This window comes from Trachemys scripta, chromosome 5 (assembly GCF_013100865.1).
Source record: "Trachemys scripta elegans isolate TJP31775 chromosome 5, CAS_Tse_1.0, whole genome shotgun sequence".
NCBI lineage: Eukaryota > Metazoa > Chordata > Testudines > Emydidae > Trachemys > Trachemys scripta.
The window spans coordinates 5149048-5176146 of record NC_048302.1 but is presented as its reverse complement, the minus strand read 5'-3'; the positions used below and the strand labels follow the sequence as shown (position 1 = coordinate 5176146).

The 27099-nt window shown below is 45.5% G+C and overlaps 1 protein-coding gene across 1 annotated transcript in view; it reads right to left on the bottom strand.

Annotated features, from left to right (window-relative positions):
* ADGRL3 (adhesion G protein-coupled receptor L3) overlaps positions 1-27099 on the bottom strand; it is a gene marked incomplete in the record, with an annotated part of 777222 nt that overhangs the window by 79115 nt on the left and 671008 nt on the right. The window contains 3 exon segments of the mRNA XM_034772562.1: positions 1442-1508; positions 15914-16134; positions 19907-20116. Of these exon segments, the coding sequence (XP_034628453.1) occupies positions 1442-1508; positions 15914-16134; positions 19907-20116 (498 nt within the window).

The following is a 27099-nucleotide window of genomic DNA, read 5'->3' as shown; positions in this document are numbered from 1 at the left end:
GCAGACCTGGAGGAGGGGGAAGTGAGTCTTTTCTTTGTAACAGATGAGTTGCTCTGGGAAATTAGTTCTCACTACAGTTTTATAGAGACTAAATCATAGATGATTGCCTAGTATTCTAGGCAAGGCAGCTTCCCGAATGAGAGAACAGCAATAGAATAGAGTTCCACAAAGCTGTGGTGCTGGATGAAGCCAGCCCTTACACCAAGAGCAGTGTTTCAGGTGATGTTATGGAAAATTAAAAATGTTTGCTGTAACTGCTCTTCTGTGGCTATGCGGTGCATACTGATGACAAACCATTCCAGGTTTGTTGTTCGCCTGCTCCCATGGAAAGGAACACAAGGCTGCCCTCACCCGGGGTAGGGGTGAGTATACATTTTCAAATACAGCATAACATGGGAGATGTGCGGGCAAGTGATTGTTAAAGAGACACTACAATGTAATGACTGGGAAAAGGAGCTTGGTCTATGCTGTAAAAGATAGATTGTGATTCACTAGCTCTAGGCTAGAGAGGCTCCCAGTGACTGGAAATGAGTTACCAAAGACCCAGACGAGAGGCGGCAATCACAGAGGGAGAGGCCTTTTATAAATGTATTTAATAAAAATATAGATTAATGGTTCTGTAGAGAAACGTATAAAATATGCAAGCCACTACATCCTTCAAACAGCACGATCCCCTGATTTGCACACAATTGGGCTGTTTTTGTGTGTGACATATGATAGTCACTGCAGATTTAGCAAGTGGCACAGGCCTCCACCTGGATGGCTAATGAAACACTCTGGATTGAAATGAGAACCAACTACAACGTCTGCATTGCAATGAGTATGCTCATTCCTTGCTGTGTTGGCTGAACTACTTCATATTTAAAACAAAGCATGATTTATGTAAGTCTTATTGCAGTGATTTCAGTATGAGCAAACTCCAGCTGTCTCTAAAGTTTGGTTCTTTACCTTGTTGCTATGTTATCTGATATGGTGACAAAGTGTGTTAACTGTGAAGTTACACTTATTTTGTTTTAACTTCTAAAGCGAGAGAAAAAAACCGTTTCCATTTTTGACTTCGCTCCTATTTCAGATTTCCCTTTGTGCATAAATGATGTATTGCTTCACTCTGGAATTCAAAGGGATGAGCATACAGTGATGTCAAAATAGAGACCAGCGCTTCTAAACGTCTGATAACATCAAACAAGCTTTGCAAGAGACTATTCTGAGCAAATGTCCACAGCACAAGCTCGTACTGAAACATACTTTCCTTTCTCCAGCAGGTTTTGATCAAGTATTTCAGAATGCAAGGAGTCTCTTATAATGAGTGTCTAATTGCTTGTGTTAGGTGGGGTCAGATAAGAACATGCTTTCCCCAAATTAATCTATGTAAATTCAAGATATAGAGTGAAAGTTTTATTTCTTGACCTGGGAGATGGAGTAGTTAATTAGGAGTTCTTACCATAATTATCAAGGTCGCTGGTCCTATAAAGCTCCAAATGAAGTAGGTGTCAAGTCTGAGCCAACATCTGTAATGAAACACAGGGGATAGAAGGCATTCAAGGACTGAGCGCAGGACATACATCAAGAGTGAGCGAGTGACAGAGAAGAATGTGAGCTGCAAAACATTCCACTGGGAGACAGGAAATATTACATTGCTTGTTCATTTAAATGCTGAATTATGTGCCCAATTTCTGACAGTGCTATTGATGGAGGAAGATAATTACCTCTGGAGGAAGCATGGGGGGGGGGAAGGCACAGGGCCTAGTTGCTAAGGCCTTTTGCATCTGTCATAGAAAACCCTATATTAAAAAAAAATGGGGGGGGGGGGGAGGAGGAACTATGAGCAACCATTAAATCTCTTAGCTTCTCCCCAATTATGATGCAACACAACCTGCCAGTCAACTGTCAAGCGAGCTGACGTTTTTCTGTCAAGAAGATCTGAGGAAATTTGGTGCAAGAAGGAAATAAATTTTGGTACCGGAGGACTGAAGATTAGATTAATTAGATTCAGCAGCCTCACCTTAGAGGTTTTACCGCCCTGAACCTCCCGAGTGCATTGTTGCCACTAGTGTTTCTAAGGTTGCAAATGATCTTCAGTATCACATAAAGCTGATTCATGACCTAAAACTAAATTATTAATCACTTAATTTCAGCTGCACTTAATACTTCCCCAATTTTTAAGGCCCCTGGGAAATTATATTTCCATTCCTAGTTCATTCAAGATGACAGGAAGATAAAATGGAAGTGACTCGTTACAAGACGGATGAATATAAATTCTGAGGAAGCTACATATGATGTTTAAAATAATAATGTCTTGTCGTGTTTGTCATGTTACTCATTAAAGTCGTGTTTATAAGGGAAAAACTACTAAATTGTAAAAAAAATCCTTTTATCCTTGAAATTAAGTGGATTTCCTAATTAAATAAAGGGACTACAATTATGCATATCAATTTATCCTGAGAGTATATAATGTAAGACAGCAGTTCTGATCCCTGGGTCTGGGTTGGGTCCTAGTCAACTCAACTCAACTCCACAAGGAATCCGAGAAATGTAGGGCTGCAAGGAACCTCAAGACGTCATTTTACCTATCATCTTGCACCGAGGAAGGGCCAAGTAATTCTGGACCGTATCTCACAGGTGTTTGTCTAACCTGCTCATAAAAACCTGTTCCGCAACTTTGCTTGGTAACCTCTTCCAATACTTCATAGGTAGAAAGTTTTTTCTTGTATCTAGCCTAAATCTCCCTTGTGCGGATTAAGCCGATGAGCACAGGGGTCTGTGTCAGCAGATCCAGAGAAGGGGTCAAAGCCTAGAATTGAAATGCTACGGTGAAAACAACCATCTCTTTCTACACTGAAGAATTTTAGGATTCGCAAAATCAAAAATTAAACCGTCAAATTTCAAAATGGTAGAAAATTCAGGTGTGTTCCCAACTTTACCAACCTAGGGCACCTCTCCACTGCTGGCTTCTTTGGGCGTGGTACATACGGAGTAGCTCCGTAGCATGGGTATAAACAGCAGCACAGACTGTGAGGCACGCCTGAAGAGGGAGGGTACGTCCCCGAGTACATACTTTATATGGCTCTCTACTCACCCAAGCAGTGCCTCCCTTCCCACACGACTATTTTTGGCAGTGCAGTGTCCTGCTGCCTCTGCTCTGTGGAGCCTTTCACATCTGCTGGAAAAGTCTCTGGCACAGGAAAAGGGTCCAACAGTGAGGAAAGACTCCACCAGCTCCCTGCTGCTGGAACCTTTCCCCTCTGCCGGGAAAGACTCTGGAAGCAGTAAAAGGCTCCGGCAGCAGTCAGATGCTGAAGACTTTTTCCACTGCTTCCCCCCTGCCAGAGCCTTTCATTGGCATGTGTAGCTACACACCGCAACATGGACGCAGGCCGCTAGTCACTGCGGTGTGTAGCTACACATACCCTACACACTGCCACCAGCCACCAGCAGTGTGTAGTGCAGACATAGCCTGAGGGTCTGAATGGCTATACAAACCTAAAATGATTATAAAACCTACTACACAAACATAATGATATTTGCACCGAGCCAAAACAGAAACTGGAGTGCAGCGAGATTAAAAAATAGTTGCTACTTAGGCTCTAACTCCTGAATTGGAACGGAAGTCATTCATCAAAATCTTAATGTGAGAGACACACTGAAAAGGCTTTCTTAATATCAAGACGGGAGTTCTGGGTTTCTGCTGCCTTAGTTGACGTTAAAACTGATTTAAGTGTGTCTGGCAGTAGCTGAGCACAATGAGTGATTTTCAACCCTTTTTGTTTTAAATGTATTATTACGTGTATTGCCGTAGCTTCCAGAGGCTCTAGTAGAGATCAGGCCCCACCGTGCTAGGTGCTGTATAAACACACAGTCAGACCCAGTTCCGAAGACCTTCCAGTCGAAACTGACTAGACAGACAAAGGAAGTATTATTACCCATATTTTACAGATGGGGAACTGAGGCAAAGAGACACAAAATGATTTGCACAAGGTCTCAGAGCAGGTGTGTTGGCAGAGGCAGGAACTGAACTCATGAATCCTTGTCTGATATCTTAACCTCAAGAGCATCCTTCCTTTCAAAGCATGTTTCACCGGGGCGGGGCGCCGGGAGAGGGAGCAACAGCAAACCTATACCAAAAAGTACTGGGCGCTGATGAAGACCTTGGGGAGCTTTTGGGTCAGGCTACACCGTATAGCCCCATTGATGTCGAAAGAGTTATGCCAGCCAAGGATCTGGCCCTTTGTTCATTTTACTTGAACATTTTTTGGTTGACAGGTAATTATTTGGGGAAGTGTAGAATAACACTGCGACTCTAAATTCACTCAGGAACACGGGATCTGCCAAACCCAGCACTGATGCTGTACCTTATAACAATATTGTCAGTTAAGGATAGGGTATTTTTTGTGATTTTAAAATAAAAATTCTCCAAGTATTTCCAACTGTATCATACATTTAACAGGGAAAGCATCTGTCAGCAGGCAAAACAACCACATCTCACTGCCTCTGCAAATCCTGCTAAGCAGGTGGAGGGAGCATGGCACATTTACAACGGCAAAGCAAATTGTTCCTCCTTGAGTACTTAGAGTTTTACTAGCTCTTGGCGAGCAGGGCGGCAGAACTCCCGTTTTTAGCTTGATGGCCATATGGCCACAGCTGCTGGTGCTGTTTTTGGCCACAGACTCTCTCATCATAGGTCTCAGACCTATACCCTGTTCCTCAAGGCCAGCATTGTGCCCTTCCTATCCACTGGCAGCCCCGCAAACCATGCATCCTGCCTGCTTATATGCCTCACCTGCAAAACTGTGATACAGTCCCAGAGCCAGATTCTCCACTGGTGTAAATGAGCACAACTCCATTGACTTCAATGGACTGTGACTAATCATGGATGGTGAACAGTGAGGGGCATGAAGATGGCTGATTCCCACAGCTGTTTAGAACCTGAAGGAATGTTTGAGAGTGGTGTTTTGCTGTATTTACTCAGCTCTAGCTGTCAGCACTACCATCAGGCAATGAAAACAGGGCTTTCAATTGAATTCTGCATAATCCAGAAAAGCATGTTGATGCACACATTTCTCCTTCTCTGCTAGAAGGCTACACCTGTTTACCTTTCCCACTCTGTCTTACATTACAGGGGAAAATACACACTGCAAAAGGGTTACTGTGAACTCAACGGAAGAACAAAGTGAGTGACTTCTTTTGTGAGCAGCCAAGTCGTTAGTGGCTCAGACGCCCAATGGGAAGTGTGCCCTGTTGAGCTCTTTTGAAAATCTGGTGCATAGATTCCAGCACACAAATCTCGGTCATGGGGTGGCTTCTGTGGCAAATTCTGTGGCTGTGGAATGGCCAAGATCCAAGTGTATTATTTTTTATTATTTGGACTACGTTAACACCTAGCCAAACCATGGTCCCATTGTGCTAGACATATACAAACACAGAGCAGGACACAACGCCCACCCTGAGACGCTTACACTCCACACAGACAAGACTGGAGCACGGACTGTCAAGATTAGCAAAGGTTCTTTTTGCCATGCAACCCTTAAAGGTTGCATTGCAATTTTGCAGTTGTTCTAATGGAAAGGTCTCTTTCTAAGAAACCAAGTACCGCTCTCTTGACTGACTCAGATGGAACTCTGCAGTAATATGTCTAATCCATAAGGGGGTAAAAAAGTCAGTCTTTCTGTGGTCATTTTATAGTGATGTAACTTTGAACCCATTTAGTCAGACCTCATTAAAAATGCAAATTAAGAGCAAAACATCAAAACTTGGGCATCCTGCCAATTCGTTCCCAGAGATGTAAATCGTTAATCAGACAAGTACCACACTGAGCTTTTCTTTCCTTCCAAACAAAAGCACAAACACAATGAGCTGAATAAATGAACTCCTTGAAACAAGGAAGCAATCAGGCAACTCAGCTCCAAAAGTTGCTAATCTCAGGCTGTGGAACTACTTCTGACCCTGGTACCCAGCTGCAATCTGAACACGGACTTGTCACATTGCAAGTTTATATTCCAACAGCCATTAAACAAATGAGATGCTTCTGCTTTTAGCACAATGCATATCATAAGATCTGACATTCCACGGATGCTGCATGCCCCATACATTTTACAAACAACAAAACCATTCCCTTCTTCTCCAAAGAGATGAACAGACACGTTCAGTGCTGTGCTATTAAGGTGCTGTGTGGCATTGCTTTTCTTCACTTTTTAATTTCCTTCCTTGCACAGTGACAAGTTAGCTATATTCAACCAAGGCTTTTTTGCAAGTAATAAAGGCTACAAAGGGTTTGCTCTGTTTTCTGCATGAAGAGAAATCAAACAGTAAAGTATCCCTAGTGTGCATTAAATGGAACCAATAAACAATCATTAGCTGCCATTGGACCATAACATTTGAAGAGATCTAAGTGATCATACTCTTCATGGGAGTTTGGGAGTTTGCTTCATATAGCTATAGAGCCTCCATCACGGTGTGTGGTAGCAGTAATTGGATATGTATGTATAATACATGCCTTTGAAGGGTGGAATATGCATTCTCTTTTTACTACATTTCAGTGTCCACATTGCTCCCACGGGCCTGAGCAAGCAGGGAGCATGCAGTGTAAAAACTGAAGATAAAACAAGCACACTGCCCTATCAAAGGCATACCCTGTAGTTCGCAGTTATTTTGCAACAATATGATGATGCATAAAATATAGGTAGTTGGAAGCGGAAAAGGACTGAAGTTAGAGGCTGTGACTTTATGATAGATTTATCATTGTCACCTGATATCTAGCTTTATCACATCCCCAAAACAAAACAAAAGAAAAGGTACATATAGTCCTAGCACGATGCAGAAAGGACTTGGCTCACCACAGGATGAGTTTACCTACAAGTAGGTTGAATGCAAAATACTAAGATTTTCAATGCCTCATTCCTCTGCTGTGAGCTCTGTGATGGGCATCAGTATAGAATACATAAGGGGTTATGGTGATAGGACAGTTTGTTGTTATCGGGTTTGGCTAGCCACATTACTTAAGTGAGTTATGCAGGTCATCCCAAAAGAGAGCCAGTTAAGGCCCTGATCCAGCAAAACATTTAAGTATCTCCCTAAATGTAAGCATGTAAGTAATTCCATTGAATTCAGCAAGACAACTCACATGCTCAAAGTTAAGCACATGCATTAATATTTTGCTGGATGGGGGCCACCATCTAAAATGGGAGTCAATCAAACCTTTCTGCCACCTGCCTACCCTCAGGTATTTTGCTCACACTATATTATAGGGAAAAGTTATTTTCAACATTGTGACATTATTGGTATAATCTGGGGCCATACAGAACATGGTTGCAACCAAAGTCCTGTAGTGGCACCAAATCTTGTATAAAGGGGGTCAAATGAGGTGTCTAAGACAAGGTTATGGTTTGCTGGTTATAATTATGCTGTCTATATGTGTGTATCATTTTTGTAGTTGAAGTTATGAATATTGGCTCTATACTGTCTGTATTTCAAACTTATGCTCTGCTTCTGGGAAACTTCCCAGACAAGTTGGTGTTAGCTCTGCCTAGCCTGCTTGATGGCCCATTAAGGACCATCAGCTATACAATTGACCCATTGAGAAAAGGCAAATATGCCTTGCAACTCAGCAAAGTATGCAGGGACTGGCCCATGTAACTCCAGACTCCATTTTGTGGTAATTTTCCATAGTAAGGACAAAGAGGTATTCTTATACCAGGAAAAGACTATAAAAAGACTGATGCCTCTCCTCCATCTTGTCTTCAATCCTGCTTCATAGCTCTGAAGGAACTTCGCTACAAACTGAAGCTCTGAACAAAGGACTGATGACCTATCCCAACTGGGGATGTATTCCAGAGACTTGAGTTAAACCTGAAGTTTATGCTATCACTGCTACAAGCCTGAACCAAGAATTTTGCCATTACTGTAGGTAATTGATTCCATTTAACCAATTCTAGCTCTCATCTCTATCTTTTTCCTTTTACGAATAAACCTTTAGATTTTAGATGCTTAAGGATTGGCGACAGCGTGATTTGTGGGTAAGATCTGATTTGTATATTAACCTGGGTCTGGGGCTTGGTCCTGTGGGATCAAGAGAACCTTTTTTCTTTTACTGGGGCATTGGTTTTCATAACCATTTGTCCTCATAACAAGTGGCACTGGTGGTGATACTGGGAAACTGGAGTGTCTAAGGGAATTGCTTGTGTGACTTGTGGTTAGCCAGTGGGGTGAGACCAAAGTCCTCTTAGTCTGGCTGGTTTGGTTTGCCTTAGAGGTGGAAAAACCCCAGCCTTGGGCTGTAACTGCCCCATTTTAGCAATTGGTCCTGAATTGGCACTCTCAGTTGGGTCCCACCAGAACAGCATCGTTACAAACATTTTTTTAAAAAACAGTTTAAACATTCCCCCTTCCTTTCGCAGATCCACCCAGCACACAGCTTGACACTTGGTCTGGGGACTAGAAGGAAGGATCTGGCCATCAGAGAGGCCAAAACAAATGATGCAGCATCATCAAACTCGACCTTATTTTGCAGCTAGACTAGAGCCCAGTCCCAGGTGGTGATTTGTTTGTTGTTCATGACGTTTGCTTTCAATTATCCGTAAGAGCTTCAATTCTCTCACCCTGCTAAGAAGGAGACCTAGACTGCACTAACTGTTCATGACCTAACATGCCTGTTAGCTAGAGCGCTAAAAATAACCGTATAGCTGTTGCAACCCCACCAGCTTGAGCTTGGGTGGCTAGCCTGGGTCCCCACCGGAGTCACAACTTCCACACTGCTTTTTTTAGCACACTAGCTCAAATCCTGCTAGGGTGACTCTGGCTACCCACACTGGGGAGCTCACTTCCCGCTGTAGTGTAGACACACCCACCGTCTGCAATGGGATTCTATCCATTTCACCTTTTCGTACGAGACAACACACAACCAGGGGAGAGATGCACACCTTTTTTTTGTTAATCTAGGTGCACTGTTAAAACCAGTTATCATGTATTAGGGATGATAGATAAAACAAGGCTAAATCCTGCTCAGCTGGCTGTCACGGATAGCCCCGTTCGGCTCCAAATGGGGAAATCTTTTAAGGTAATCAACATGCAGCTGCCTCGTTGCAGATCATAAACCAAAGTAATTAGCCCCACGTCTCCTAATCGGGCTGGTGTGAACTACTGCTAAAAAGTCAATGCCAGCCCCTGATGTAATTAAGCTTAAAATAGTATCCCTATTGAACGGCTACTGCAGGATGTCAATATGAATACCAGAGCATGGGATGCTATGGAAAGCCATAAACAACACATGATGAAGAAGGGAATAAAACAGGAGCCGATGACCATTTCTGACAGTATAATCTGGGCATGTGTTATACGAGCAGCAGATTAAAAAACAAACAAACCACAAAATCCTACATTAGGCATCTAAGCTGATCATTCAGAGACATATGATTCCTGGGACCAAATGCTAGACAGAAAAACACATTTTCTAAATAATGTTAGAAACTCTATAAGCTCTGTTTAAAACAAATACCAAATAGGGGGATGCAAGAAATATATTCTGCAGATTGTCTCACAAATAACCAAGCAACTTCTCACAATTAAATTATGTATGCCTGGCATATAGTTCACCACAAATTCTAATCAGTTCTACCCTTCTAATAACATTATACAGTAAAATACATCATCATCCATCAACCAGATGGAGCATGTTAGTTATACAAAACATCTAGTATGTTTTTATTTTCCACTGCTAGAATGTGATAAAATTGCCCACTCTGAAATTACAGATTATAAACAAATACTTTATGCTTTATAAGTGTTTGCATAATATTTTATGTGTGTGTATATTAAATAGCAAGACAAAATTATGGTATAGCACGGAAAGGAGGTTTTTCTGGTTTGAATATACAATGGCTGTATTACTCACAGGTGGAAAATTTATGTAGTTCATCCCAGCTGAGGGTCAATAAAACTTTCTGTATGTGCCTCACCTGATACAGAGAAATTACTGAAAGTAGAGGTGGTTGGAAAAAGTTTTTCCTGTGGCCAAATTTCTATTTTTCAGTGAAAATTTGAATATCAAAATATTTTTGTCCTAAACTGAAATATTTCAATTTTGAAATGCCACCGTGGTGTATTATGGGAGCTGTAGTTTGCGTGATTCATGCTCCCATTCTCCACTATAGTCCAAACTCCTTGGACAGACTATATTTCCCACAATGCACTATGATATCATGTCGATGAGGGGGAGATGTAGTCAGGATGATGAACCTAGTCCATAAAGGAAAATGGGGGGAGGGGAAAGGAGTCAACTGATCTACAACTCCCATGAGGCACTGCAGCAGCAGATCCAAATCAAAATATTTCAGGTTTGGGGCATTCAGTTTGTTCATGAAAAACTCTGAGCAGACTGTTTTTGTGAAAACATTCATTTTATCAACCCCCCCAATTTTCTAATGAAAAGCAATTTGGACAGAAATTTTCAACCAGTCCTCATAAAAGGGTGTTTTCATTAGTGTGACTGTTGCTATTTTCATATCATCTCAGCTGTAAAGCCAGACACTATTAGTGCATGTGTGGAGGAGAAATCAAAATAATAACTAATACACTTGAGAAATCTCTAAAATTTTCCATATACAGTACTAAAATGTTACCTTTTTAAGGTCTGATATTTCAAGAACCATCAAGGTAATAAGCAAGGTGGAAATCAACAGCCAATTTTTCCACCTTTAAGGATTCAAGCAGAGATGGAAGACAATGTTGTTGTGACCTTGGATGGGTGACATGAGTTTGGAGTAGAGACGGCTCCAGCTTTTTTGCCGCCCCAAGCGGTGAAGCCAAAAAAAAAAATAAAAAGATAAAGCCGCGATCGGCGGCAGCTCTACCATGCCGCTTCATTCTTTGGCGGCAGGTCCTTCCCTCCGAGAGGGAGTGAGGGACCCGCAGCGGAATTGCCGCCGAAGACCTGGACGTGCCGCCCCTTTCCATGAGCCGCCCCAAGCACCTGCTTTATTTGCTGGTGCCTGGAGCCGGCTCTGGTTTGGAGTGACAGTTTGACTGGATTTTAAAAGCTAAATTCTCAGTTGTATACACCAGTGTAAACCTGAAGTAAATCCACTGAAGCCAATACAGTTATTTCACATTTCTAACAATGTAACTGAGACGAAAATCTGCCCCTACTTGTTACAAGTTTCCTAGCTCCTCAGTTTGTATGTTTGTTACTGAAGTGTGGTGTAGTAACAATAACACCTATAACTGGCCTGTACCCATGTCATATATGGAATATGTTGCTTTAAAATTCTCCCCTGCCAGTTTCCATTTTAATCCATGTTTTTTGCGGCTCATAGTTCTGAAATTTTCCAACTGTGGTCTCTATACAAAGGTGACTTTTTATTTTGTTTAAAGTTGGAGAAAAATGGGTCAGTCATTCTCAGAGCACCAGAGGACAGGAATTATGACTTTCTGGAACATTATTATTAATGATTTCCATTATTAACAGAGTCCTTGTGATAATCTAAGTGGGTAGAAAGTTAAATTTTGGCTGGCAAATAATTCTCACTGAAGAGGGTCTTGCAGTGTTCCGCTGTTGTTTCCTTTCGATCCCCTCCAAGTTATGACTCTTTGGGAATTGCCTGCCATACACGCTCTGCACATTTTGTGCTGGCATTTTTGCTAGATTTGCGCACAGCTAAGGAAAGGTTTGTTCCATGTGCATGTAGCTAGTCCAGCTGTACCACGACAAGGGGTAATGGATGCACTTGTGCTAAGCCCCTGCCTTACCTTATCCCTGGCAAAACCTTAAGGTGCAAAAACATCAGGGAGGGCTGTTGTGCTCATTGGGAGGCATGCAGTAGGGATCCCGGTGCTGAAACACTTTGGGAGCTCAGGAATATGGTTTACTGCAAAGACAACCCTGAGACGCTTATTGTCTCTTCTATTCTTTAGACCTGAAGGCAGGTCTATAGTGAAAATCCTTTGATTAGCTTGATAGGGACCTTGGCATCTATAGACAAATTCTTGAAAATGTACTCTCCCCTACCTGATGCTGTTTGTGCCACTCAAAGTTCCCCCAAATGTAAACCTTCTATAAAGGCAGGTAAACCTTCCACAGGCCCTTCTGTTACAACACATATGTTTGAAACGATTTTTGAAAGTTCAAAGAAGAATATTTTCTCAAAACTGAACTCACACCCGCTGACTGCACACAAAGCAAATATTCAGCTGCAATCTAAGTCCATCTCCCGATATTGTAACGTAACATAAACAGCTCCGCTAGATAACAGAGTCACTCCAGCAAAGAACTAGAAGCATCTATGCTGCTATTGTTTTTGGGTGGAGATTTTGCAAATGGAACTAATGCAGAACTAGCTGTCACCGCGGCTGTGCCTTGAGCTGTTGTCACAGAGAGCTCTGGAGTCCCACTGGCTCGCTGTTTTGTCTGCCTTCTCTTTGTGCCTGCATCTTAGCCAAAAAGGATGGGAAAATATAGGCCTCACAAAAGAAATTGAAATAATAATAAAATACATTGCTACTGTCATTATAAGGGAGCCAGCAGAGAAAATCAAAGGCTGAAATTTCCTTTTGTTTGCCATTAGACAGTGTTGCATGATAATCTAAATTGTGCTTTGATACCAGTTTCAGTACTGATGAAAACATTTTAAAATGTTCATAATTATAAATGATGTAGCTATCCCAACTTGCAAAGAGTCTAATACACTCTCCAGTCACTGCCTATTTTGTTTGACAGCCCTGGTAACTGTATAGAAGACGGTTTTTAGAAATGCAATGGTCCATCATTTAAATGAGAAATACTCTTTTCTTAGAGAAGAGGGACAGTCGTGTGGCTAAGGTCCTGGACCGAGACTCAGGAGACTGGAGTCCTTGAGCAAGTCACTTTGTCTCTCTCTGCTTCCATTCCTCATCTGCAAAATGAGGATAACAATCCTTCCTTCCCCCACCATTTGTCTGTCTTGACTATGGAGACTGTAAGCTCTTGGGGTAGGGCCTGGCTCTTACTATATGTTTGCAGAGCGCTTAGCACAATGGGACCTGGGCACAGCTGAGACCTCCAGGTGCTCGCCTAATAAACACAAAGATAATAAGAGAGTGTGACCTGGCAGGGTTTCTCCCCAGCTTCCAAGGATAGCCTGCCATGCCCAGGATCCTTTAAGCAGGTTTACCAGCCAAATAAAAACAAACACAATAGTCCCTCAGCTCACCCTGTGTCCTAGGGTTTCATGGTCTCCCCTTCCCAGGGATCTCTGGTGTCCCTACTCCTTGCAGTTTCACAGTCCCAGCCAGCAAACTTATCTTTCTGGAACACCAGTGCCAGGCTTCTTCTCTCTGCGCAACAGGCCCCCTGTTCCAGGGACCCTCCACTCCTCTATGGTTTCTCTCCCCCCACACAGCCTGTCCCAATCACTCCTCCCCTTCCTGCCCTCTGACAGGCCTTTAGAGCCCCAGGGATAGCCCTGCTCCCTTTAACTGACTCAGTCGGGTCCAGCTGCTGTGACACAGGGGCGGTGGTCCTGATCTACTCATAGGGACCAGCTACTCCATGATAATGATGGCAGGAGAGAGATCACTTGATCATTACCAGTTAGGTTCACTCCCTCTGGGGCACCTGGCATTGGCCACTGTCGGTAGACAGGATACTGGGCTAGATGGACCTTTGGTCTGACACAATATGGCCATTCTTATGTTCTTATTTAAACTTAAATTTTCCAAAGAGGTAGGAAAACTGGTCATTTGTCCCTAAAACACAGGTCTGAGATTTGGGTGCCACGTTCTTTTTCTCATCTGAACGTGGCGGGGAGCCCCCAGAAATGGTGGGGGGGGAAGGCTGCCTCTGTGGCATTCTGCCCTCTTCCTCCTGACTGTGTGAAAACTCCCTGCCCTTCAGACACACGGGAGGCTGGCTGAGCTCCTGTTGAATCTCAGTCTCCCAAACACTGGAAGCAGCAGCCGGAGGCGGCGTGCTGCTGGTTGGCCTCTCTGAGCTGTGGAACCTCCTTCTTTTTGGAGGGTGGCCAGAGGCAGCACAAGGCTGTGAAGTCATTAGTGGTGCAGCTCCAATGGAGGGGCAGTGAGGCCCAGGGTACCTCAGAGCCAGCCAGGAGAGGAGACTTAAGGAACTTGGCTTGTTCGGCCTAACCAAACGAAGGCTGAGGGGAGATAGGACTGCTCTCTATGAATATATCAGAGGGACGAACACTAGGGAGGGAGAGGAGTTATTTAAGTTAAGGGCCAATGTTGGCACAGGAACAGATGGATGTAAACTGGCCATCAACAAATGTTGGCTTGAAATTAGGTGAAGGTTTATAACCATCAGAGGAGTGAAGTTCTGAAACAGCCTTCCAAGGGGAGTGGCGGGGCCAAAAAACCTAACTTGTTTTAAGAATGAGCTTGATAAATGTATGGAGGGGGTGATATGCTGCGATCACTTACTATGGCATATGGCTCATCCGCGACTGCTATTAACAAATATCCCCAACGGCCAATGATGGGACCCTAGATGGGGAGGGCTCTGAGTTACTACAGTGTGCCTGGTGGGTCTTGCCACCAGAGTCCAACTGATCATCATATTTGGAGTCTGGAAGGAATTTTTCCCAAGGTCAGATTGGCAGAGACCCTGGGTATTTTTTCACCTTCTTATGGGGCACGGGTCACTTGCAGGTTTAAACTAGTGTAAATGGTGGATTCTCTGTAACTTGACGTCTTTAAAACAAGGTTTGAGGATTCCAGTAACTCAGCCAGCGGCTAGGGGTCTATTACAGGAGTGGGTGTGTGAGGTTCTGTGGCCTGCAACATGCAGGAGGTCAGATGATCATGATGGTCCCTTCTGGCTTTAATGTCTATGTGTTTGGGCCAGTATCCAGAGGGAACAGTACTGTCATCGGGATTTCCTCAGGCTTAGGTCAGCGGTCGACCCTCAGGGGTGAGCACAGATCTCCAAGGGGCTCAGGGAGATAAGGGACATATGGAAAGGAAAGCTGGAGAGCTTGCTCATTTAGGGGTTGAGGTTAGCATGGTAAGTGGATCTGCTCACCTTCACTCACTGCCAATTAAAAACCTGTTCATGCTCTTTCCTGTTTTTTCCAGCAGGGATCTGGCCTCTGTGGCAGCCCCTGGGTTGCAGATGAGCCCTGGACATTGCCCGAGAGGTTACAGCAGACCATATGGTTGTGGCCAGTACAAGTGTTTCCTGGTTTTGAACTGTTAAATCATTCAATGGCCGTTTCCCAGTGTTTCTTCTGCGTGTGCCAAGGAAGACCAATCAGATCAGCTTCTCTTAAGCTGAGAAATGTCTGGTATAATGTTTTCCTTTCAAAATCTGCTAGTCACGTTTTTTTATATTGCACTTGGTGCATATTCTTGGTTGCCGTGTTTCCCAACGAAGCTGACACCAACTGAGCAGCACTTCACCTACTCTCTTGCCTGTCAGCAATCGGGGTGAAGGGTGCAGTGACCATTCAGCAGCATGTCATGCTGTGGCCCTTATAAGAATCTCAGTGCAGTGAGTCCAGGGGCTGGGCATGTGTGTGTTGCACTTGCCTAGTGTGTTGCACTTGCATATGGTCTTGTCAGGCCTAACTTTCAGCCTGTTCACACCTGCAGGGCTGTTGGAACCAGGAGTCATTCTGGAGCAATCCCATAGGCTCCACTGCCAGTGCACAATTACTTCTGGCCCACAGCCATTACTCTAGCAGACGTGGGTCATAGTTAGTAAAGGGATAAGCACAAAACAGATTAATAACAGTGAGGGCCTGATCCAAAGCTCACTGAAGTCAACGGGAGTCTTTCCTTTGACTCCAATGATCTTCGGATCAGGTCCTTAATTTCCCAGTCTGGTTCTCATCAGAGCCCACAGAAACTGAGCAGGTCCTTCCCCAGAAAAGTCCCACAAACAACCATTGCTTCTCTTCCACAGGTCCAAGCATGGCAGAGTTCAACTCACACTTTATCTGTGCCATAGCTCCTGTAGTCGACCGCCGCTGACACGGCCACGATGAGCGCGGGCATTCCGTAGCCAACCAGATAGAAGTACTTCCTTCGCGAGTGTTCACTCTCAAACACCTCCACCAGCATGATGTACAGCTGCACCCCCTCCAGGAACATCCAGGTGAATGCCGCCAGGAAAAAGAAGTGCAGGAGGGCAGCAAACACAGCACAGGCGATCTGGGAGAGTCCAAAAAAACAGAACAAAACAGAGGCACAGGTTTGCTCCCAAACAAAATTATTACAATCATTGTAACAAAACCACTGATGTCTTTGGTTATTACACACGATACTAATCCTAGAATCTCTCTCTGTATGTGTATAAATATATACACACTGCTACCTCGACATAACGCAACACAATATAACATGAATTCGGATATAACGCGGTAAATAGTGCTGCTCCAGGGGGGCGGGACTGTGCACTCCGGTGGATCAAAGCAAGTTCAATGTAACGCTGTTTCACCTATAACACGGTAAGATTTTTTGGCTCCCGAGGACAGCGTTATACCGAGGTAGAGGTGTACATGGCTGTAGTTTATACAAACTTATGTTCTATGCACATTATCCTAAGCATATAATTGGCTGAAACCCCTGTACCCAGCTCCTGCACTCCCACAATATCAAACTGGATTCTTAGTAGGGGACGTATTCAGATTCAAATCATTGAAGCAATTGTTCCCTGCTTCTTACTATCAATATAAAACAGGATTAACACACAGAAATATTCTAACGCCTTGGTTTAATAAATAGACATTATATGAGAACAAAATCTCAGATCACTTTAAATATCTTTATACTTCAAATATAATATACATTTATATGAGAATGTATATTATTTATAAGTTATATATGTCTATAGAATATACATATGTATTATTTACACATGTATGTATATATTTATATACGTGTGCATGTGTATAATTCTCTAGATAATGTAGATTTGTGTAATATATGTATTATACATGTATTGTTATATATAGACACATATATTATTTACACATAGACACACACACATATATGCATGTGTTTGGATTTGACGGCTAACTGCCTCAATACATCAGGGGCTTGTGTTGAGGAATCATAAAGACCATGTTTCTATTTCTGATGCCTCTGTTGACTATTGTTGCGTGGGCAAGTTTCCAGATGTTGACATGCCATGTAAATGCTCTTGGGTGCTGTCAGCAGGGCCGGGCATATGCTGCGAGCTCCATTGCTCAGTAGTTTTAGTGAGGGGATGAGATAAGGGAATTAAAAAAAAAAGTCAGGGAAGAGGAATGTGAAAATACAGATTCCAGTGCAAGACCTTATTTCACACACATCCACTGAGATCAAACTGGCCCTGAACAAATACAGTGCTGGGAACAAGCCTGCACTGACAAGGGGATGGACAACATAACCTCAATGCTCTCTGCAATCTTCAGCTTCTCCCCAGAGCCATGGGGCTCTAGCCCAGGATTTCTATTGTATTTTACCTGGCCATGCGCTAGAGGAGCACATGCGCCTACAAAGAGAGTGAACACATTGGTATACTACTGAAAAAAATGGTGAAAGGGTGAAAACTCCCTGCTGCAACAGCTCGCCAGTGAAAAAGGTGTCAGTAATAATGAGACTACACTAGCCAGGACTGAAAGAGTGCCCCTACGTTAGGGAAGGATCTCGTGGCTTTGAATATGGAGTATATGCAGTGGCTGTTTGGGGAAAATGAAGACTGGAACCCTGACAAAGCATATTTCTAGAGACACTCACCAAGGGGCGGGGATGCTTTTACAAATGAGCATACCATTTCTAAATGGAATTTAAAAACACAAAGAACATGCCATTTTTCTATTTTTACATGGAGATGGAATTACTGAAATGATCTCCAATAAGGGCACTGCCACATGACTTGTGCTGGGGCTTTCCAAGGAACCTAAGGGAATAAGGCACCCAAACCATGTTAAAGGTCAACAGGAGTTGGACACCTAACTCCCTTAGGCACCTTGGAAAAGCCTAGTGTCAGGGCAGTCATGCTCCCATCAAGGTCAATGTTCATTTTGCCACTGATCAAGAGAGCAAGGGCAGCACCTCCCCTTTCATACGCTAATGGATGGTTCCGGAGGAGTGAAAGGAAAACCTGCCTTGCCCACTGGCCACACCAGCAGCAGAGCTTTGGGAAGCACAGCAGGTGACTGAAACCGTTAGGGCTTTTGGTTCAGCCGCCATCAGGCTGGTCCATCCCAGATTTTGGTGTGCGGAGATCTGGGATGCGTTCTGCGATCTGCTGATGAAAAGTGCTGTGTAAGAGCTAGGTGGTGGCTTTGGTAAGTGATTAAAATTCTCTGCTCAGCAGGTGCGTAAGGGCAGCAACTATTGATACAATCTCTAATGGCCACAGATATACTGTGCTCCAGCTTTGCTGCCGGCCCACGGCGTGTGGGTGTGAATCCCAAGTCCAGCCTCTGTGGAGAACCCGGCACAAAGATCACTTCCCTGGGCCTTGCATGGACTGGGAACCCACAGCCCCACTCCCTGCCCTTCCTGCCAGCAACCCACGGCCCTGACCCCTTCCTGCCACCAACCCACAGCCCCACCCCCTGCCCTTCCTGCCGGTAACCCACAGCCCTGCCCCCTGCCCTTCTTGCTGGCAACCCATGGCCCTGACCCCTTCCTGCCATGGACCCACAGCCCCACCCCCTGCCCTTCCTGCTGGCAACCCACAGCCTTGACCCTTTCCTGCCACCAACCCATAGCTCCATCCCCTGCATCATTTCTGGTACATATCAGGCCTGAGCTGCCTATGGACGGAGGACAGAATCTGTCCCTCTGCGTATTTCTCTGAACGATGGCACATTCAGTAAGCGAGCTGAGGTTTCTGTAGATGCTCTTAGAACTCAATCATCCTGCAAGGTGCTGAGCCATCCTGATGGGTGCTGAGCCCCCTCCACTCCCACTGACTTCAATGGCAGCTGAGGGCAGTGCACACATCATGGGGAGCCCAGCAACCAGGAGGACTGAGCCCCAGAAGCAGTTGTGGGAATATCACTGTCCCGTAGGCTCAGCCATTCCAATGAAGGTGCCATCCCAAGTGGGACTGTGGGGACGAAAATACCCAATGGCGAATGTGTAATCACGGCAGTAATATTTCTGCCTGTCTGCAGAGCTCCACACAAGTGACTGCTTTTATATGGTGTACGTTTCCCCTGCTATCTAGTGTGTCACAGGCATTTTTAGAGTCAGTAGAATACGGCAGACTGAACGTGCAGAATTTGTTCATTTCAAAGCTTAGAACCCGGAGATTTGTAAACCAAATTGCTTCACAGACGTCAAAGGTGCTAATCCTTAGTCTTTGCCAAGTTTGAAGGCTTTTTCTTTAAAAAGAGCCATTTTGATGTATGTGAGCACAAACAGAGCACCTGAAATAGTCTTGTGAAAAATGCCTTTTTTTCCTTTGGATTTTTTTTTGCTCAAGTTGAGGTTTTCTCAAAAACAGCCAGATGGAGTTTAACTCACTACTCAGAAACATTCAAGTGGAGAACAAACAGTAGGAATTTCAGCCCCCAAGGATAATTTGTTCAGGAAATCATATGGGCGTGATCGGAAGCCTATAGAAGTAAACAGAAAGTTTCCTATTGACTTCAATAAGCTTTGGATCAGAAAGGAGGGCTTATGCTAGAAAGCATCTTCTTGAGAATTACTGTGTTGTTGCTGGGGAAACATGAAACAACACACACCTTTGGTGTATACAATTTAAACAGACATCTGGGGTGAAATCCACATCAATGGGGATTTTGTCACTGAGCATAAGGGACTAGGATTTCACTGTTGGTTACCAAACAGGGCCCCAATCCTGCAACGAGATGAGCATGAGTGTAGGGTGTATCCACATTCATCTTGCTCCAGGATCAGGCCCGGCTACCTCCACTGGAAGGTGGGAGGAGATGCTTTCATATTTCTACGCCAAGTATCTTACTGGCTGATCCGTTCGATTGATCCCGATGAGGAAGAGGAGCTCGGCCACAAAGAGGCTGATGCACAAGTTCTTGTGAATTGTGTTCCTGTCACTCTGGAGCCCGCGGAAAAAGCAAAAGGTGAAGATGCAGATCAGGAGACAGACGAGTGACAGCAGAATGCCGACCCACGTGATCACATCCAGGAGCAGGTCGTGGACTGTGTCGCTGTGCTGGAGACACAACAGAAAAAGAATCAGTCACACGCTGCACGTCAGCTAATCAATACTGAAAAAAGCCAGGTTGTCTGAGACCCTTCGATAGACTCCTGTATCCACTTCCCAAACACTGGCACAAGGGACCGATAGCTAATGAAGGGTATTAGGACTAAAACTACCCAGAATGGAGTTCTGCATTAATGTAGCCACAACCTGAAAGCCGCACTCCATTCTCTCCCTTTCTCTTTGCTTGGGTTTGTTTGTGAATGTAGCAGTAAGGCAGTGGGGCAGGTACCTCAGACTCAAATCCCAAGATTGGGTCGCAGGGGTCATTAAGATAATGTATGTCTCATGCCCAGCATGTGGCAAAAACAGGGGTTATTTTCCGTTCTTTTTTTCACAAGGGAAGGGGAAAAAATATTGATTTATCAAACCCTGGAGCTGGGAACGCAAAATGAATATCGGAACAATATCCTGGATAAACAGAGACCTTTTATTAACCATTTTGTTTTTAAATCCACATTTAACCAGGATTTGAATGTGGCTCAGAAATTGTGTGTTCCTCCTTGCGATGTGGTCTAGTTTCTGCTTACCCAGAAGTAATGTCCACATGGTCACTACTGCAGGGATGTTCCCCTTTCAGGCTACCAGACGCCTGAAAAACAGCAGCGGCAAAGACTGGTTTAGGGGGTAGGCCAGGAGCTCTTACGGCGGAAAGCAGGATGCTGGGGTCCACCAATAAAATGCCACTGGACCTATTTCTATGTTTGTCCGTGCATTTGCTTCCCAAACCAGAGCACGGACGCTTGGCACTCATCTTGGAAGTAAAGGACACGGTGTTTTGCAATGGGGAAAAGTCTATGACAGATGGAGGGGAAAGTTGATTCATTTACCCCTTTTTGTTGCCTCTCTGCCAATGATAAAGCCACCTCAGTGTCAGACACTCATTGATATACACTCCTGCTATGTCAGCACCCATCAAAAACAACTCAAACCCTTTCAGCACTTTGGCTTTATCGGCACGATTGATAGGCATCAAATGAGAATGAAAGATGGTGAGTGACTTTTTTCTTCCTCCTAGAGGCTGTTTATAAAGAGTCAACTCTGTGACTAGACAGAGATTACGGGAGGTTTTATTCCCACAGCACTCCTGCCATTTTTCTTGGGAATTTGGAAGGTTTCAGAGACTCTATGATTGCAGAGGTGCCACAAGGGCACAGATTTAACATATGTCTATTGCAACAGCAACAAAATGGGTTGTGAGTTCAATCCTTGAGGGGGCCACTTAGGGATCTGGGGCAAAAATCTGTCTGGAGATTGGCCCTGCTTTGAGCAGAGGGTTGGACTAGATGACCTCCTGAGGTCCCTTCCAACCCTGATATTCTATGTCTATTCTATCCCCACTGCACACACAAGGCAGAAAGGGCATATTCTTTTCCTGACAGAGGTGCATTGTTTTATCTCTGTGTAATTCCACACTCGTTACTTTCCTCTTAACTTGGTGCAAAAATGTTAATACAAATCCTGATCCTTGCCTTTGCTCTGCTTTGCAAGAAGCGGCTGGGAAGCGGTGGATAACATCTCCCCTAACAGCCCCGCTGCAAAGCAGGCCAGCTCGCCTGATTAGAAGGCAGCGCTAGGCAGAGCTTCAGAGAGCTGCGAGACACAGACACGGGAACTACACGGCTGGCACAGGCAGATAAAGGGGAGAGACAATCAGGTGAACTTCGGAAAGTGTGGATCGATTGCCCAAGGCTAACAGCACAAACGCAGTAACACTCCAGACAAAAAGTCAGTCTTGTACATGGGGAGCTTTCCAGAGTTTTTCTTCGTCTGATAGCAGAGCGCCCCGGCTTCACGTGGAATAAGCGAGGACGCAGCCTGTTCCTTTTACCCGCTTGGCTCCATGCACACACCAAGCATGTGTGGAATAAATAAACCCCCCAGGTCTCGCTTATCCACTGCTCAGCTGCCTACAGAGTTATTTACACCTCCGCGTGCAAAGTGGGCATGAAAGGCTGTCCAGTCAGATCCTCAGGCACACTCCCCAGGTGGTGAAAAACGGTCCGACAGCCCCCCAGGACCATGCAGGAGAGGAGAAGAGGAGAGGTCAGAGGGATTCTGTAACCAGGGCCACTTATAATGCTGGTATAGGGGGCGGGGGGGAAGAGATCTCTTATCCTTCACTGGTTCTGGACCACACAGGGACTGAGCTGAGAAAGGGTTGGGTAGTTTGGGGCAGATGAAAAAGATAATTCTTCTCTCAGGCAGCTAACACCTATGGGAGGATTAGTAAGGAGCTGTGCTGGTGATCTCCAGTGCACAGCCCTTGAACAGAGGCATGGCCCCTTGTACTTGCCTGCCTGCCCTCCCCCCGCTCAGTGCAAACCAAAGGAGGCTGGGCATCACCGCACCCCGAGACCAAACTGGCCTACTTTGCTTTCTATTGATCGTCACTCTCATCTTCCAGTACCCAAGCTCTAGCACAGTCAGACCTGCTGTAGGAGAGAGGGCAGAGCCACCATCCCAGTCAGCAAACACCTAGGGGTGCATGCCCTGGGTGGGGAGCCAGGAGATCAAGGGATCTAGTCTCACCACTCCTACTGACAGCAGTCACTGTACAGCACCATAAATATGACACCCTCTTAAGTTAGGATGAGAACCCTGGGATAATTGTAACTGTTGGAATGAATTTATATTGCCAAACATGGAATGTAGAAGTGAGCTGGGAAGTTGTGTTAATATTGGTATTATTGTTGTGTTTTTATTGCTGTCATTTTGGTTAATGGGAACTGTCCCTGTAAGAACTGGGTGGGGCAGTTGATGGTAGAAGACAGAGGTGTGAGATTTTGCCCTCGTGCAAGGGAGTGGAAGGTTCTGTCTGTGCAGCCTCCAGGAAAGATCAGAACTTGATTGATAAATGCATCTTTCCAGGCAGCAAGCCTCATTCTCAAAGGTGTGACACGGGCACTTCCTGGGGGCCTGGACGCCTCAGTGCATTGTTACAGAGCCTTTCACCTGTGGGCCACTACAAGCTCCTGTCCAACAGAGGCCTGATGACCCCTATTTGGGATGAGTTTGTGGATGTCAGTTCCAGCTCCCACAGCACAAACTCAACATCACACTTTGCAGTGACTGTCATGCCTGGTCTACACTGGGGGACGGGGGGAATCGATCTAAGTTACACAACTTCAGCTACGTGAATAACGTAGCTGAAGTCGACGTACTTAGACCTACTCACCACGGTGTCTTCACTGCGGTAAGTCGACGGCTGACGCTCTCCCATTGACTCCACCAATCGCCCTGGTGGAGCACCAGAGTCGACGGGAGAGTGCTCGGCGGTTCATTTATCGCGTCTAGACTAGACATGATAAATTGACTGGATCGATTGCTGGCTGTCAATCCAGTGGGTAATGTAGACAAGCCCTCAGACTCAGCATAGAGGCCAAAGACTGCATGGGCCATGGAGACTGTTACCCCTAGAGATGAAGTCCCCAAAGCCTCCAGAGCAAAGCTCACACCTGATGGTGAGGCAGCATATGTGGGAAGCTTGTCCAGCTTTTAAATGAGGACTTCATTGACCAGGGCTGTTAAACTGGCCTTTCAAGAGCACTAAACCTCCACATTCATTACGCTGAAGTTTATGGTTATATATAACTTATTTTAAAAAATGTAAATTAACGCATTAACTACTTTGCATAAAATATCACACATAGCGCCTGTAACAGGGCAGCCACCCTCGGGCCTCTCCAAAACAGTCTTGGATGTCCCTTGATTGTCAACACCTCTGTGAGATTGTACTGATGTGATCTCCACCATGCTGCCGCACAAACCCCGTGTGGCATTTCCACCTGCAATGTCCTTCAGTCCTCAGCACTTCCTTCAGGGAGAAGGAGAAGAAGAGGAAGCGATCTCACCAGCCAGAGACCTGGCTTCCCCTGAGCTCCGCTAGCCCTCGCTCCTTCCCTTTGCACATCCTTCCTGAGCTTCTGAACGTCCTTCTCTGGGATTCTGTGGGGGAGCTACTTAGTGCCTAACTACGACTATGCTGCAGTGTAAGACCAGGGTTGGTAGAACTCGAGTCGAGTTTGTCAACCTAGGGCTTGAGCATCTACACTCATCTGTAACCCCAGGTTAGGAATTGTTGCACCCTGGATCCCAAACTGGGACTCCAGCATCTACACTGCATTTTGCAGGCCTGAGTCTAACCAGACTTCCTAGCACCCTCCCAAAATGGGGCTGCGCTAGCCCTGTGCTTGTGGGGCAATGTGGGAAAATCGACCATCCAGAGGACAAAGAAAGTTGGCCCATGGGATACTTTCGGCAGACATCCAGGGCATGAGTCCAGCGGGGCTGCATCTACACTGCAAAGCAACAGGACTTGAACCCTGGGTCCCAGCTTGACTTGGGCTTGGACCCTCCATCCCTGTGTGGTCTGGGACCCTGGGTACGAGCCCTGGGTTAGCACAATTTATGTGTTGGTGGAAGCCTGAGTTCAACCCCTGGGTTTACACTGCAGTGTAGAATACCCTCAGTGAGCAGCATGCCGGGTCAGTGGCTGGCTCTCCGTGCTCTGTCACCATACTGCTCAAGCTTGGAGCTGTTCTTTTCTGGGTTCCAAACCTCTAGAAAGGTTTATTTTACAGAAACAAAGTGCTTGATGAAATTCAAAGAACAAACCGATCAACCCAACAACGTTTGTATTTGTGACAAGTTTTATATCTAGGGTTGGAGTTCGGGGCCTGATCCTCGTCCACGCAAAGACTCCCCTGGACTCCCACAGCTTTTGGATTGGGCTCCAAGTTGCGTGGGTGGAAAGCAGACTGGTTGAAACAGATCGCGGCTTTGAAAACCGGTGTGTGTGTGTGTGTCACAGACCTGGCTGCCGAGTCCACAGCAGGGTGAGTAGGCAGCCCAGAAATTGCTCAGGCTGTGAAATGTGTTAGAGATGAATGACGATTCCAGCAGGGCACTGCCTGTGCTCCAGAGCAGAGTTAATAAAAACCAACTCTAGTGAATGTCAGTTTATGACAGAATGGCTTGTCCCTTAAATGAAGGGTCCTTTCTCTTTCCCTCTTAAAAAGCTCAGTAGAGGTAAATGATGCCGAAACAGAGCTGCTGGCTGCGGGGGGTGCTTTTGTTCAGCTAATCTTTGCCTTTAGGAAGGGAGACAGTAACATGCTTGTGGGTGGAGGAATGACAAATGGTAACTACAGAAAGTGTCATTGGCTGGCTGGAATATGGCTGTTGTGTGACCAGCGGGAGCTGGCTTGGAAGGCAGCAGCATGAATTGGGCATCGGTCCAAGTGGGCCAGATTTAAACTGGCAGTGGTGGATACTTTATACTGCTCCTGAGATCTGTAGCTGCCCAGAATGGACTGGAATCCTGTTACTCCTTTTAAAACTATTATCAACTACAGTGTGTTATCGAGAGCCCGTCGTCCTTATGTCCACGTTGCATTTACTCACTACGGTATGTTACACAGATAGAGTGAGATCCCGGGGGCTTTATAGACAGTCTTTAAATCAAGATTTGAGGACTTCACTAACTCAGCCAGAGGCAGGGGCCTATCACAGGAGTGGGTGGGCGAGGTTCTGTGGCCTGCGATGTACAAGAGGTCAGATTAGATGATCACGGTGGCCCCTTCTGGCCTTAAAGTCTCTGAGTCTAGGACACACTAATAACTGAATCCGAACTGCTGGGAAAGCCAGGGACGAGATCTACTGACCCAAACCGCACTGGTATAAGGAACGCGGGGAAACGCTTGTTGAATGTACAAAACTGCAAGTTTATGCTGAACACTAAGGATCAACTCCCCAAAATGTGGCTATTCCGGCATGTATCTGGGGGAGGGATTAAGGAGCCTTTCCCCTCCCCCTTGCATGACCCAGGTAAGAACTGGTCGGGACCCCAGCCCTGCACTCCGAGGGAGCACACAGGTTATTCTGTACCTGCTCCCCCAGGTACACATGGCATCTGGGACAGGGTGGGAGGCAGACTATGGCAGAGGGCAGGAAGTGAGTTGCTCTCCACAAGGGGTGCAGTAGTGGGGGGCAGGTGCACAGCCCCTCCATGCCTCCTGAGGGCAGCATAAGAACATAAGAACGGCCGTACCGGGTCAGACCCAAGGTCCATCTAGCCCAGTATCCTGTCTACCGACAGTGGCCATGAAAAGCATGGCACTGTGTGACCAACTCAGATGGACTACGCCCAAGGGGAACAACTGAGCCCTAACCACGGATAGAAAGGGCCTGCTTTTGATCTGAAGCAGTGGTGTAATGCCACTGACTGCCATGGGATATGGACTGATTGACAGCAGTTTGAAATCAGCTTCAGGCTCCAAATCACTCGTACACAATGGGAGATGTACCTCAGGGTACCCGGTTCATCCAGCCTCTAGTTCCCTGAGACATTTCTTCCTAGCTGGTTTGGTGTCTCCTTAAGACACACACTTAAATCTTCCCTCCTCTTTATAGAAGGTCACTCAGCAAGTTCTAGCCCCTAAAATGTAGTCTCCCCGTGATCCCTCCAGATATAGCTGACACACAACCTTCTCCAAGATACATCTGGCTTTTCCCCAGTCATTTTTAAAAACCTGCCAAAAGATGCAAGGACTTGTCACCCCAGAGTTACTGGCATGATGGCAAGCAGCCATCTTGAAAGACAAGGTGTAAGTACCAAAGCAGTTCGGTTGCTATGTGTCGAGATGCACAATTACTAACCCCTTGGCATCACTAATTTCAAGGTCCCAAAGCTCTCGGTAATCTTGAGCACTGCAGGGGTCACAAAATACCAGAGATATTTTCCAGTGTCCTAGGTCAGCAAGGTCGTCTTCAGTAGGTCTACTCATGAGCTTAAAGTTAGGCACATGATCTAGTGCCTTGCTGAACCAGGGCCCTAACTGCTCCTGGAGAGAGGGCTGATGCGATCTGTACCACCTGGTTTGGCTGTTGGGATGGAGCTTAGGAGGTCGAGTTCACAGTTCATGAGAGAGAGC